General features: G+C 34.8%; 1 protein-coding gene across 7 annotated transcripts in view; it reads right to left on the reverse strand.

The window, feature by feature from the left end:
* SPEF2 (sperm flagellar and cilia associated 2) overlaps nucleotides 1-13,635 on the reverse strand; it is a 72,533-nt gene that overhangs the window by 29,037 nt on the left and 29,861 nt on the right. For all 7 annotated transcript variants that reach the window (XM_086867659.1, XM_086867660.1, XM_086867661.1 and 4 more), the window contains 9 exons: nucleotides 13,523-13,628; nucleotides 12,594-12,748; nucleotides 11,556-11,728; nucleotides 10,010-10,137; nucleotides 9,773-9,911; nucleotides 5,315-5,452; nucleotides 2,907-3,064; nucleotides 1,849-2,023; nucleotides 935-1,091 (listed from right to left, as the gene is read on the reverse strand). In XM_086867659.1, the coding sequence (XP_086723785.1) occupies nucleotides 935-1,091; nucleotides 1,849-2,023; nucleotides 2,907-3,064; nucleotides 5,315-5,452; nucleotides 9,773-9,911; nucleotides 10,010-10,137; nucleotides 11,556-11,728; nucleotides 12,594-12,748; nucleotides 13,523-13,628 (1,329 nt within the window). The remainder of the gene's footprint in view (nucleotides 1-934; nucleotides 1,092-1,848; nucleotides 2,024-2,906; nucleotides 3,065-5,314; nucleotides 5,453-9,772; nucleotides 9,912-10,009; nucleotides 10,138-11,555; nucleotides 11,729-12,593; nucleotides 12,749-13,522; nucleotides 13,629-13,635) is intronic.

The following is a 13,635-nucleotide window of genomic DNA, read 5'->3' on the forward strand; positions in this document are numbered from 1 at the left end:
ATCTTGTACCACTCTGAACAAAAATTTTGTTCCAAGAAGTAATCCACAAACTCCAAAATAGCCACTTAGCATGCAACAGCTGCTGAGTTTTATTACAAAACTTTTCTGGAAGTCTGAAAAATCTGCTACTCTCTTGGCTGAATTGAGTAGCTGAACTAAGCCTAAGGCTCCCTGGGGCTCACAGCCAGCTAAGTGTTTGCAAGGCTATGCTTTTGTTCACTCTGTATGGACAGAAATAACCACAGAGAGAGAGAACTGGGCATAGTGCAAATGAAATTTCTGTCAAATAAAAAAGTCAATTGTGTTATGCACAATAACTCTGCAGTTACAGCTTTCTCATTTGGAAACAGGGTACCTGAATTTCAGGCTGCCCTACACCCACACAGCTTGAACTTCTCTCTTGCTATGTAGAATATCTTAACAAAAGACACAAAAGTTTAGGCTACAGGCCTCAGTTCCTAATGAAGTTATGACATACTGCACACAAAAGGTGAACATTACATAAACTACTACCTGCACAAGGAAATGGTTGTGAGAAAATGTATAAAAAGCCTTGTATGCTACAATCTCTTCCACCACACTACCTATTTTTCTCTCCTGTAAATAAATTTTAGGTTTTTCACCTGGTGGGACAGGTTCTTGCAAGGCCTATGTGCAAGACCCACCTCAACAGGAATCTGCTCTTTTTTAGGACTTTCCATTTAGAATATTTATTTCTACATACAATGACTACACATGTTTAAATAAATACAATTGCCATTCAAAAGCCTTTCCCCACTTTTATCACCACCAGCTTTTCATATTGATGTCACATTTGACATTTTAAAAGACAAATTAAATCAAAATTAAATGTCTTGGTTATTAATTTCTGTATTATTCATATATTTACATTTCAGTAACTTCACTGTTAAAACAAAGCCTGCATTTTAAATACCTTTTTTTTTATTAGGTGATTTGGAAGATTTTTTGGAAGATTTGGTATCTTTCCCAGATGATTTGCCTGCTTGCTTCTGTGCAGCTTTCGAAGCTTTCTGTTTCAGCTGAAGTTCTTTTTCTTCCTCCATTTCTCTAAACTCTATTTCAGCTGTTACCTTGACACCACAGTCACACATAGTACAGTACATAGTATCACCTCTGTGCAATTACTGGTTTTTTCAGCCTCTACTTGCTGAAAGTACTCGATGAGAAGTTAGACACATTAAAAAATAAAGGAGATATTTAAACTAATTGATTTACTTTTCGTTATTTATTAAAAATAATATTCTGCAGCACAAACGCAAGACAGGGACATATTAATTCTTATGGTCATTGCCTGTGCCTGAGGAAAACATTAGAAAAGCAAGAATCAACAGTACATAAAGCATGGCCAGAGTTACATGGTAATGGGAAAGAAATTCATTTATTTTAAGTGATCAAAGAGAAAACAAAAATCTAACCTAGGAGCCAACCTTTTGAAAAGCTCTCCTAATTTACTTTTAGCTACAAAGAAAAAATAATGTAACCATAGGATCAGAACACATGAAAGGTTTGAGCAAACATTGCATCACAGGATTAAATTTGTCCATCTTCTCACACTTCTCTTGAGGGCTAAGAGAAGAGTTTATCATGGAATAAGATATACAGAGGCAACATTTGAAATATTTCTCAGTAATGGAATGAAAGGCTCATTTATAAATATGGAGGTGCTGAAAACACAGACTCCAACGTTTTCCTCATAAAACTACAAACATATTCAATGGAAATATCTGAGATACACTGTGCAAAGATGATGTGTTTAGGCTGCCTACTGAATAGGGGGGCTTTAACTGTACAATCCAGAAATCTTTAAATAAATAAAACATTCCATACCATATCTGACACTGCTGTTACTGCTGTTTGCCATGTATCAATAATAATATTTTCATCATTCCTGCTAGTGGTCACTCCATTTTCAGAATTCTTATCCTTAAGATTCTTCTGAGTTTTACTCTTTTCTGACTTGGTATTACCTGGTGAAGGTAGTTTCGAAGAAACCAGAGGAATCCTCAAAAGTAAAATATAAGGAATAATTTACATACTGCTTTAAAAAAAATGTTAAACCTTGGAGAATATGCTGAAAGAATGAAAATGCTATTTTCAAATTTACAATAGCAAAAAAAAGGGAGGAACTTTCCTTATGACCAAAAGTGATGAGGTATGTTCATACAAGAAAACTGTCCAGTTTAACAACTAAAAATAATAATAGATGGATAAAACTACATCAAACGACTGTGTGATCTGTTGATGAATTCCACATGGATTAGACACAGTTTCATTGCTCAGACAATTTTTAAATTAACTCTAATTAAGTTAAAATCAGGTGTTATTACTGTTGTTTTTTCTATATTGTGAAAGTATCAGGTGGTATCCCTCATCTTTTAATTTGGCATTCAGCTTGGTGCATCTTTGTAGGTTGCTTTGATTTACATCTGTTTTTATATAATTATTAATTTTATTTACATGTACATAAAATTTATAACAATAAATTTTATTTATTGGCACAGATTTTAAACCTACTAATGTTCCACAACAATACTTTACATATGTGAGGATTGTGCTGTAAACTATCAGCAACATAAAGGAAAAAAGGAAACATTTCTAAAATAGTAGATTTCCTCCTAAGGCAGCTTTTAAAATGTTTTGAAATTCAGCAATGCATGAATTTGATACAGGTAAATTAGTAAAAATATAAATAAAAAATGAGGGATAAATATAACCTCTAAAATTATTGAAGAGTCATCATTTGACTATAATACCTGGTTAAAGAATTCTTAAATCTCCATCCTTTGAAATATACACACATATAATTCCATATACTCCAAAAATCTATCAGTTCATATTTGCAATCTATTCGTTCATAGTTGTATAATTTTAAATTGCATTTCTACCTTCTTGATTCATCTTGATCTTTCTTCTGCTCTTCGTTAATATCTAACAATGGGATTCTAGTAAAACCTTGAGCATCTTCTGTTGGGATTTTTCCTTCCATTGCCCTATAATAGTCATGAAGAAGTCTTTTTGTGTCTTGGAAACGATCCAGTTCAGCCTCAAGAAGAAAGGACAAAGAGATTGCAGTTCAACATACCACAGAATAAATTTTTGTTATCACATGTTAACAGAAGCAATTTTAAATCCTAAAAGTTTGAGGGAGAGCAAAAAACACAGTCATATTTGTTTTAAAATTTATAGTATACTGAATGCATACTTCTCCTTGCATCTATAATGTATTCACACTGTCATTTCTGGGCAGCAAAAAGAATCTTAATTGTTAAAATAGGAAAATCTATTTACAATAAATTATGTTCAATGCATTCAATTTAACTACAATATATTCTGATGTATATATATATTTCCTATAGCAAGTATACTAGTGCTGACAAATTACATGGATCTTCTTGTTCAGAAGATATAAAGCATAAAACAAAAAGGGTTATTTGATGGAGTTATTTGATACAGTTTTTCTGGATCTAGGTAATTCATAGACTTTGGACAACTAAGTGTCATGAAAATCTTTTTGTGTGAATCATCTTAGAAGATACCAAGTAAGATTCAAGAAACATTTAACACCTGTCATGTTTTGATTTATTGATACAGTATGATGTTCGTTTCTAACTGACAAAACAGTACTAAATATTCATGGGAAAATGCACAAAACCACATTCACAAAACAAAGGATAAAAACTTTGTGGTGTAAACCAGTACTCATCCTAAGTTAAGGAGAAAATATCTTCAAGTATAATTGTGCACATAGAAAGAAGGAATGAAATCTGATAAACGACATTTATACAAATCTATGTGTTTACACAGTTACAGAGCCACCAGGGAAATATATGTAACTTCCAACAGAAAAACCCACAAATAACAACTCTATAACAAAGAAGCCTATTTTTGGCTGCTTCTAAAAGAATAGTCATTACATAAAGCTATAGTTATTATATTTTTAGTCCTGTAGTTTTAGGATAAACAATTGATTTATTTGGGGGAATATGTACTAAGTAAAGCAAGAAATAATGTTTTCTATTAAATTTTCCTTCATGGAAACAAAAGCTAACATATGGTTAATACATGCTAGTAATTTTAAACAGTTATTGTGCATATCCACACAAGACAGATGAAATCAGATTCATAGTGAATCTCCTCTGAACTCCACCATGCCTGCCCATGAAATTCCATTAGAACTAGGATTGCAAAGATATAACTGAATATAAAAGGAGAATAATAAAATATTTAAGCTCTGTAATACTACTTTGTCTCCTTTATGCATATAATTCAAGATGAATCTTTTAAATATTCAGGATATTTTGATATTTTGACCTCTCTTTAGTCAGTGGCCTGAAGTCTATTTAGGGCTTTATGTAGACTCTTTGAAAACAAAGTCAACAATTTCCTTACTATAGCACTGACTATTTCACAAACTTTTCTTGAATTATCACAACATTAATACAAGAGAGTGGTTCCCTTTTTTATTAAGCATATAAAAATAGCACAGAGAATTAAAGGAGTGAAAGCCCACCCTAAACTGCTTAGGCCTGGCTTTTTCATCTAAATTAGCATCACAATGCATGTGTTTAAAACACTGTTTCCATTGTATTCCTTAAATTTACCAAAACTTTCACAGAATGGTCACTTCAGTTTGCAGAAAAGCCTGTCTAGCCTAGTCTAGTCTAGAATACTCCAATCCAGTTCTAAACTAAATTTATGCACCTAGAACAGCAGTAACAGGTAAATCTTACTTTACTGCAGGACTGAATGGACTCTTGAAAACTTCGAAGTTATATATCTGAAAGCTGGGTCATATTTGAACAGCAGCAAATGACATCTCAATCTCAAAACATAACCTCATAGTTTGTGGTTTATTTTTGTTAGCCAGCAGATAAAATTTTAATCCACATCACTGAAACTACAACTGAAATAAATTTGATGTATTTGATACATATCAAGCTGTGAATGAAGTGATTCATAAATTAAAAGGAGATCAATATGATCACAGAATGAAAAAGAGCTGTAACATTTCTGTCACAAAACTCAAAATGATTCATTGGAGTTACAAAATTTTAAAAAGTAGCAGTATAATATAGATTGATAGTTTTGGGAGTTGAATAACAAGAATGGCATTTTTCTTAATCTTTCCTGTATTTCAAAGTTAAATGTATAGAATGTCATCTACTTTTTGTCTCTTAACTTTCTATATGGATTCAGAAAACACATGAACATTTGCTTAACTAAATTTTAATCCTTCACATACTTGGAGCCGACCATAAGAAATTTCTCTCAGGCTTACTGTAGCAGTCCATACCTGCATAAGTGTAAAGAAATGGTTCATTGCAATCCCCCTACGATCTGGTAACCACTCTTCATTCATGACACCAATACGTTCCTGCTCTGCTTCTTCCCTTCTTCTGTCACAGATATCCCAGAGAAGATCTCTTAGGTCCTAAAGCACAAAATCAAATATGTTAATTAATTATGAAAGAAAACTTAAACTTTTTTTTTTTTTTTTTTTTTTTTTTTTCCTGTGTCTAGGGCAACTTCCTATCTGGGGCTTTTCCTTCACTGATATAAATTCCAACACCTGGTCAGGTCACATGCCCACAGAGGGCTGACAGAAAGTTTCCTTACAAGTGTGCTGGAGAAAAGAACACAAAGTTCAGTGTGAAGGCTGCCTTGCTTTCCTCAGGCAGAGATGATCTACCAAAGCTAGACAAGTATGACACTGTGAATAGCTAAGCTCTCAACTCCACCAACAACCTTCCGCTTGAATGGTTTGCTAATTAATACCCTAAGAACAGTACTCTCAGGGGATGGGCAACATGAAAAAACTGAGAAAATTGTGTCAGATTTCAAGCGTTTTTCAAATTTGAGTAGCTTTCACACCATTTTTCTCTAATGTTCTTTTAATTAAGGTCTCTTCAGCTAGTGATTATGTCAAATAGCACTGTGTGGCTCACTGACAGCACTGAGGACCAACAAAGCAACCCACTTGCTCCCTATTGCCATCTCTGCATGGAAACAGTGACAGGCCATTATGTGTAAGATGCTATGGGAGGAGAAGAGTGCTGTTAAATACAGATGCCAAGGTAGGACAAAATGAGATGTCTCTGGCTCCAGGCAATTCTACCCTACCTGACTTGTTCTGGGACAGAAGAAAAGAAGAGCTTAGGCTGCTGGTAAAGCGATTCCATACTATTCTATATTGCAACCAGGTCTTGGTTGCAACCTACTATGTCAGATTCTGTTTCTCTCCCCATCTGAAGACTTCAGATAAATCCACTTGTCCTCTGTTGGACAAAAGCCTCAAGGAAGTCCCTGGGCTACCTAACACACCAATGATAGCTAGAAGGTAGCCAAGGTGCAGGCAATCAGATATCCATGGCTTCACATTGTGGAATATGCACATAAGAATATGCTGTTGGATGAAAAATCTATAAGTATATGACTTAGCTATTGGCAGTGGTGAGTTGACCTTGGCTGGCTACCAGCTGTCCACCAAACTTCTCTATCACTCCTCAGAGGAAAGGGGAAATATGACGGTAAAGTTAATGCATTAAGATAATGATGATAAGATCATTCACCTATTACCATCATATGCAAAAGAGACTTGACTTGGGAAAATTAATTTAATCTAAAGCCAATTAATAACACAGAAGAATAATGAGAAAAAAAAAACACCTTTCCCCCACCCCTTCTTCTTCCCAGGCTTAACTTCACTCCTGACTTTTCTACCTCCTAGATGGCACAGGGGAAATGGGGAATGGGTAATTATGGTGAGTTCATTATACATTTTTATCTGCCACTCCTTTCCCTCACACTCTTTCCCTGCTCCAGAGTGAGGTTCCTTCCATGGAATACAGTCCTCCATGGATTTTTTGGATGCAAGCCCTTCCCACAGGCTTCAGTTCTTCAACAACCACAGCAGTTGGTCCTTTATGTGTGTGCAGACTGTACTGCTCCAGTGTGTGAACTCCATGGGCCATAGCTCCTGCCAGGAACCTGCTCTGGTTGGCCTCTCCAGAGGCTGCTGCTCCTACACAGCATGTCCACCTGATACAGCCTGGGTGGACTGTATGGACTGCAGGGTGGAGATCTGTTTCCCTGTGGTACTCCATGGGCATCAGTGGAACAACCTCCATCACCATGGCCTTCTCCAGAGGCCACAGGGGAATCTCTGCTCTGGTGCATGGAGCACCTCCTGTTCCTCTTTTACTGTCCTTGTTGACCACAGAGCTGTTTCTCACATTTTCTCACTCCTGTCTTACAGCTGCCATGCTTTCCAGAAGCCACCTCTGCAGATGCTTTGCCACAAAAAACCTTTCACATAAATGCAATACCACAGAAAAAAAACACACTAATGTTTTGTACAAACTGATGTGCAGCTCTTTTCAGTATCTTCCTTAAACAAGAAGGATTTTATTCTTTGTCCTCATATTATTTAAGTCACAGTTTTGATTTACTGTAAGCAGTGGAGAAAACTGCAGAGGGATACAGTGAGTTATATTCCTCTGTCAGAACCTTAAAACATGTTTTATGAATATCTTCTTTTTCTCTCTCACTGCTTTTCTTCTCACAGTGAAGAAGCTTCTCTCTCTCCTTTACTTGTAGTAAAGTGGTGAAAAAACCTAAAAATGGATGCATTTGCTCAGTTCTCTCCTATTTGGAACAAGAGAAGTAGTGATAGCAAGCAACCGATCACATTCAATAACAGCAATGCAGTGAGAGGGAATTTAGAGAAATTGCTGGAAGACAGATAGAGATGTGCTGCTGAAGAGTGTTTCATCCACAGTAATTCTGTGTTTGTATATTTAGGATGTGTGCTGGTTTTGGATGAGGAAGAGTTGATTTTCCTCAGAGTGGTGAGTATGGGCTATGGTTTGGATTTGTGCTGGAAACAGTGCTGATAACACAGGGATGATTTTGTTATTGCTAAGCAGCACTTGCACAGAGCCAAGGTCTTTTCTGCTCCTCACCCCACCCACCAGTGAGGGGCTGTGGGTACCAGGGAGCTGGGAAGGGACTCAGACAGGAGAGCTGACCCCAGATGACTGAAGGGACGTTCCATGCCATATGGCACAATGCTCAATATATAAAGCAGAGGGAGAAGAAGGAAGGAGGGGGACACTGGGAGTGGTTGTGTTTGTCTTCCCAAGTCACCGTTATGTGTGATTGAACCCAGCTTTCCTGGGGATGGCCAAACACCTGCCTGCCTGGCCATGGGGAGTAGTGGGTGAATTCCTTGTTCTGCTTTGCTCCTGTGCACAGCTTTTGCTTCGCCTGTTGAATTGTCTTTACCTCAGCCCATGAGCTTTCTCACTTTTACAGTTCTCTCCCCCATCCTACTGGTAGCTGTCAGTGGCTGTGTGAGGCTTAAGTGCAGGCTGGGGTTAAACCTTGCCTGACCTTAAACCTAAGTCTTAACTGCCCTCTAGGCTTTGGACCTTCAAGGAATTTTACATACATCATAAAATGGGGTGGGTTATTTACATTTCCATATCCAGTAAGTATCAGGGAAATTTGTTTTTCAGGTATTAGAGCTGGCACTTTCCAATGTTTTAGAAAGGGTCAAGCTGAGATGATAGCGTTGAGGAGTCTGTGAGTTTGAGGAAAAACATTATGAAGATTTTCACTCTTTTCATTTCCTCTTACAGCAAGGAAGGATGGCTGATGGAATTCACAGAGATACAATGAGCATGGCTTTAAAAGCATAGAGGAAGATCATCTTCGCAATCACCTATAGGTTTGGGATTCACAAGGGGTGAATGGGTTATTTAAAAAAATATTTCTGAAAATCCTATATTCACTACAAAGTGCTTAGGCTTATCATAGTATCTGAGTTTCACTGCATCATATGTGAGTATAACCTCCTCTTCACATAATTTGAACTGGATAATGCCAAACATGGATTTCTGTTATGAGGAAAAGGCCAAATATTCTATCTTTGTAAAATATAGATCAGAGTGATTCCAGTCTCTTCATAATGCCATTCAGTAGAAATCAGGAATATGGATGATGATTTTTCAATCCTCTACTCCATTCTCTTGAAATATTTGTATGGAAGAGGAGGTCCAATACTTTTTGCATCTCAGATACATTAATCCATTATTCCTCAAATGTTCCTTTCAACTAAAAATGTTGTCAGTATTCCTTGTCTCCCTTTTGAGGAGCATTCCTGATACCACTCAATTAAAAATCATGTCTGTTCTGAAATCGAATCTGATTAATTAAAATATAGCTCTACTTTTGGCTTATGCTAAATCTGTCTCTGAACTTGTTAGGACATTGAGTGTTAGATTTTTCTGAAAAAAGAACTCTCATGTTATCACCTAGAAGAGATCTACCTATCCGAGGAAATTCTATGTACTTTGTAAGAATCAGTTTTAGAAAGCATGTATTATCATATATAATTTAGAGAAAAAATAAAATATTGCCAAGATTTTTTAGATTGTGATAGAAATATCCAACTTGTAAAATCTCTGAAAACCACCAAATTTAAAGAAAAAGAGAGCAGAGAAATATTGATTTTACAATGTACCACAATACTGCAGTGTAACCTAAAAACCAAAGCAAGATGTAAGAAAATTATGGTGAAACAATAGAGGAATCATTTTAAAGGATACATTATGCACAAGAGGAAATTACGTAGTTTAAGCAGAACTGTAAAGAGGAAGAAAGAAGTAAATAATATCATTCATGTTATATGAAGTTTGTACACAAGGAAATAATAGTCTAGGGTATATTGTAATTTCTGTAATTTACTTACAGTAACCCTTTGGTGTAGTTCAGCTTTTGTTTCCTCATCATCTTGCAGGTCACTAGCAATTGAATTAAAATCTGTTTGCCACTGAGATACAAACTCCTGCTTAAAATGTGGACGTTTCAAATAATCTTGAAATTTTTTTCTGTAAATTATAGTAAAAATAACTTTTGGGTTACAGAATGCCCCATGAAAAATACAAAACGTTAATTATTACTGCAATAGGATACTATTTCTACTTACCTAATATCTGCTGTATAATGAATTATAGTGTACTGTTCATCCCTCAGGCATCGAAGTACAGTTTTGATTGTATTCATATATGTATTTTCTACCATTTCCCAGTAAGGTACTAAAAAAGCAATTATCTCCTGTGAATTTTTTAAAAACATTAAAATTAATTTATTTATCTATTGGTAATTCGTTGATCTGTAGCATCAGCAAATACACAAAAATATTTCATTAAATCATACTATTGATTTTTTTTCTCTGTGTATTTTTTTGGTTTACAGCTGATTATAGACAATGTACCAACTTATATTTTTATCCTGTGAGTTTCCTTGGGGAAAAGTGGTAGGTCTCTAACGGAATGGGAAATTCCTGCAGAATATTCCAGTATCTCTTGTTTTGGATGTGCTCATAAAATAAGTGATGATATTGAATGAGCACTTAAGTAAGAAAATTTGGTCATTCATAACTGTTTGAGCTCATAAAAATCTAAGCTGACTGCCTAGTGTTGCAAAAGTGATGTTTGACTGACTGACTGTCATGAAATGTAAATAAAGGCCATGGCCAGAGGAAATCCAGCATATGTGGGCTGATTTCAGTTAACAGGAAAAACTGGTAAACATTAGGAAAGCAATTACAGAACAAATTTCAAACCATCATTGTCCACCCTTGAAAAATCTGCATCTCAAAAACTGCATGCAGTCCCAGCCTCTCATCTCAAAAAATTTAGAGAAGAACTGGAACAGATTATAGCTGGATTGGAAAACAAAGCAACACTAAGCAAAATGAATGTTTAAGAGATGCTTGTCACATTTTAAATGCCCTCAGAGGTTGATTACAGAATTATTATTCATTGCATCTCTCAATATGTGAGTTAGAGTCACCATGAATTAGGGTCACCAAATGAACCAAGGAAAGCTCATGGTTTAAAGTGAAGAAACAGAAATATTTCTTCAGAATTAACATAATCATAGAAGCTGTGTCGCAGAGAACAAAAAGTAAAAAAGCTACTAAACCAAAAAAAACATAAAAAACATAATCATGGAAGAAAAGTCCATTGAGAGCCACTAAACACAAGATACAGATATGCAGCCATTTCAGAAAACCCTTAAATTTCAGATCACTAGAATCAGAGATGTCCCTGGGGAGAAAATATTAGGAAAAAAATATACTAGGAGAAAGATTAGTACACACTCTCCCTATTACTCTTTGTAAGAGACCCACAACTTACCCTTCTCAGAGAAAGAAAAGTGATCTAGTAAGTTCGTGTTAGTATTTCATAATAGAAAAAAAAAAGAATTATTATTTTAGCAGTTGTTTTCTTCGTTATAATTGCAAAGAATAAAAAAAATATATAAATTTGAAAGTGATTCTTTATTTTTTGTATTTTAGTAGCAACTGTTCTATGTATATTTATCACAATGTAATGGCATACCTTTTATCGAAAAATATTGCAAAAAAAACCATGAAATGATGCGAAAGGTTTAGGTAGAACATACACAAAATACTAACAGAAAGATATACTTCGATATTTAAGATTTTTAGTTGGGAATTAGTGTACCTGGGGAAGTGGTTCGTCTACATAAATCCATTCATCTGATCCTGGTTCAATTGGTGGTGGTGTGTCAGGAGACGGAGGAGGCTGATCTTCTTCAGCTGTGACTGATAAAACCTGTTCTTCATCTGTAACTGGTAAAACCTTTTCTTCTTCTGGTGCTACTTCTTCAGCAGACCCTTGATCCAAATGTACAATTAGTACTTCCAAATGTATTTTACGTAGCAATAAACAGAATAGATATCTCTGCTACTCTCACAGGTTCAAAATAATGGAACAGGTTTACTCTTTCTTTACCTAGGTTTTGTTCATCAAAAATATACTCATGAAATCAGCAAAATGCTAAAGGAAGACTAGATCAGTGAATATCTAAACAAATTTTCAACATCCATAAATCCAACTTTTCAAGTTTGCTTTTGTTTTTTTCTTTTGGTGGTAGAAGACACATGAAGATTTTTCACAATAGTTATTTAAAAAACTCTGATTATTTAGAGGTCACTATTGCTGATTTACTTCATGCATTTGTCCCCCTGGATGCTTCACCTTTTTTTCTTTTTTTTTTTTTTTAATTTGTTTATTTTTCTTTTTTTTTTTTTTTTTTTTTTTTTATTTTAAATTATTCTTTCTTTCTGGGTAACAAGGAGGAAAACTGAAATAAAGATGTATCAAAATTAAATGTCAAAATCACTTCTTGTTACCCATATTTTTATCCTGCTACTGATAAATGACTATATGTTCATAACGGCAAATTAGACTTTCTTATACAATTATGCTATCCCACAGATGAATGTAATTTTAAACCAGGAAAAAAAGACTGAATTTAATGCTTTAATATTGATGTGAAATTGGCCTATATACTCCAAAACAGCCAAAGTACAAGAGAAAAGTTCAGGGTTCTGGTGTAGTTATCACTAACTGGCACATCCTCAGATTTTTTCAGGGGCAGCATATAATTTTATAAGTGTATAAGTAATTATAAGTGTTAATTATGAAAACAACGCCTTTTGTTACTGAATCCTAGAAAGTAAGAATGTGAAAACTTACTTCTATTCTGATTTTTCACAGTTTCTTCTATTATTTCCTTCACTGTTTCACACACAAGACCTTCTTCTGTCTCTGCATTCACTTTCACTAGAGTGTTTTGATGGATTGAAAACCATTTCTCCAATTTTGGCCATGTCTTTAGGAAGCCTGAAATTCTACAAAAATTATATCAATGTATAAATTTAAAACCTAACTAATAGAAAATCAAAGATTTACTAAAATTTATAAATAAATGAGAAAGATCATCTAATTTAACACTAAAAGAACTCCACCCACATCAACACCTTCATTTTAAATATAAGAAAATTTTCAAAATTCTATTGATTACTAATAATGCATTTCTAACTCTTTCATGTCACAAGCTACATTTACTTTCTAATATCACAATTAAACCAATAGTAATACGTCTGAAACAGTTAAAAGTATCAAATATTCAGAAGATAGAACTGTTTTTGATTTTGCTCTTCGTGTAAAGTTAAACATCTAGTGATTCAATTAAAATTAGAAAATTAAGTGGTTTTTGTAAATGTAGAAATGGAAGATAGCATTTTACAAAATCTCTAACTCAAATCAAGTGTATGTCACTCAAGAGCAGTCACATATGTGAGAGACCTCAGATATAAGGGCACACACAGATACACACATATATACGGAATGTATACACATAGTTCATACAATATATACCCGAGAACTAAATTCTCCTTGGAACAATACCCTGGAAAGTCAAAACACAAGAATCCTTGTTTTCCAGGAAGATTCATATTGTGCAGAAAATGAAAATACCCTTTAGGCTCCACATTATAGAAACGTCTAAGTAAGTTCTTAACATTAAGCATGTCAGTATTGTCCTGGATCACTTACGAGATTCAGATCAGTTACATGCCTTAACATCTGCCTGAAGCAATTTTTTTGTATTTCGTGTAACTTACCTATGTAGAATCTGCTCCCTGGCCAAATCAATCTTCTCTTCAACAATTTCAGTGTCTGGATTTTGACTGCTGCTCCATTCAGCCTGAGATGACTTTCTTTTATGTACTGTGTG

This window comes from Cyanistes caeruleus, chromosome Z, assembly GCF_971803275.1.
Source record: "Cyanistes caeruleus chromosome Z, bCyaCae1.hap1.1, whole genome shotgun sequence".
Lineage (NCBI taxonomy): Eukaryota > Metazoa > Chordata > Aves > Passeriformes > Paridae > Cyanistes > Cyanistes caeruleus.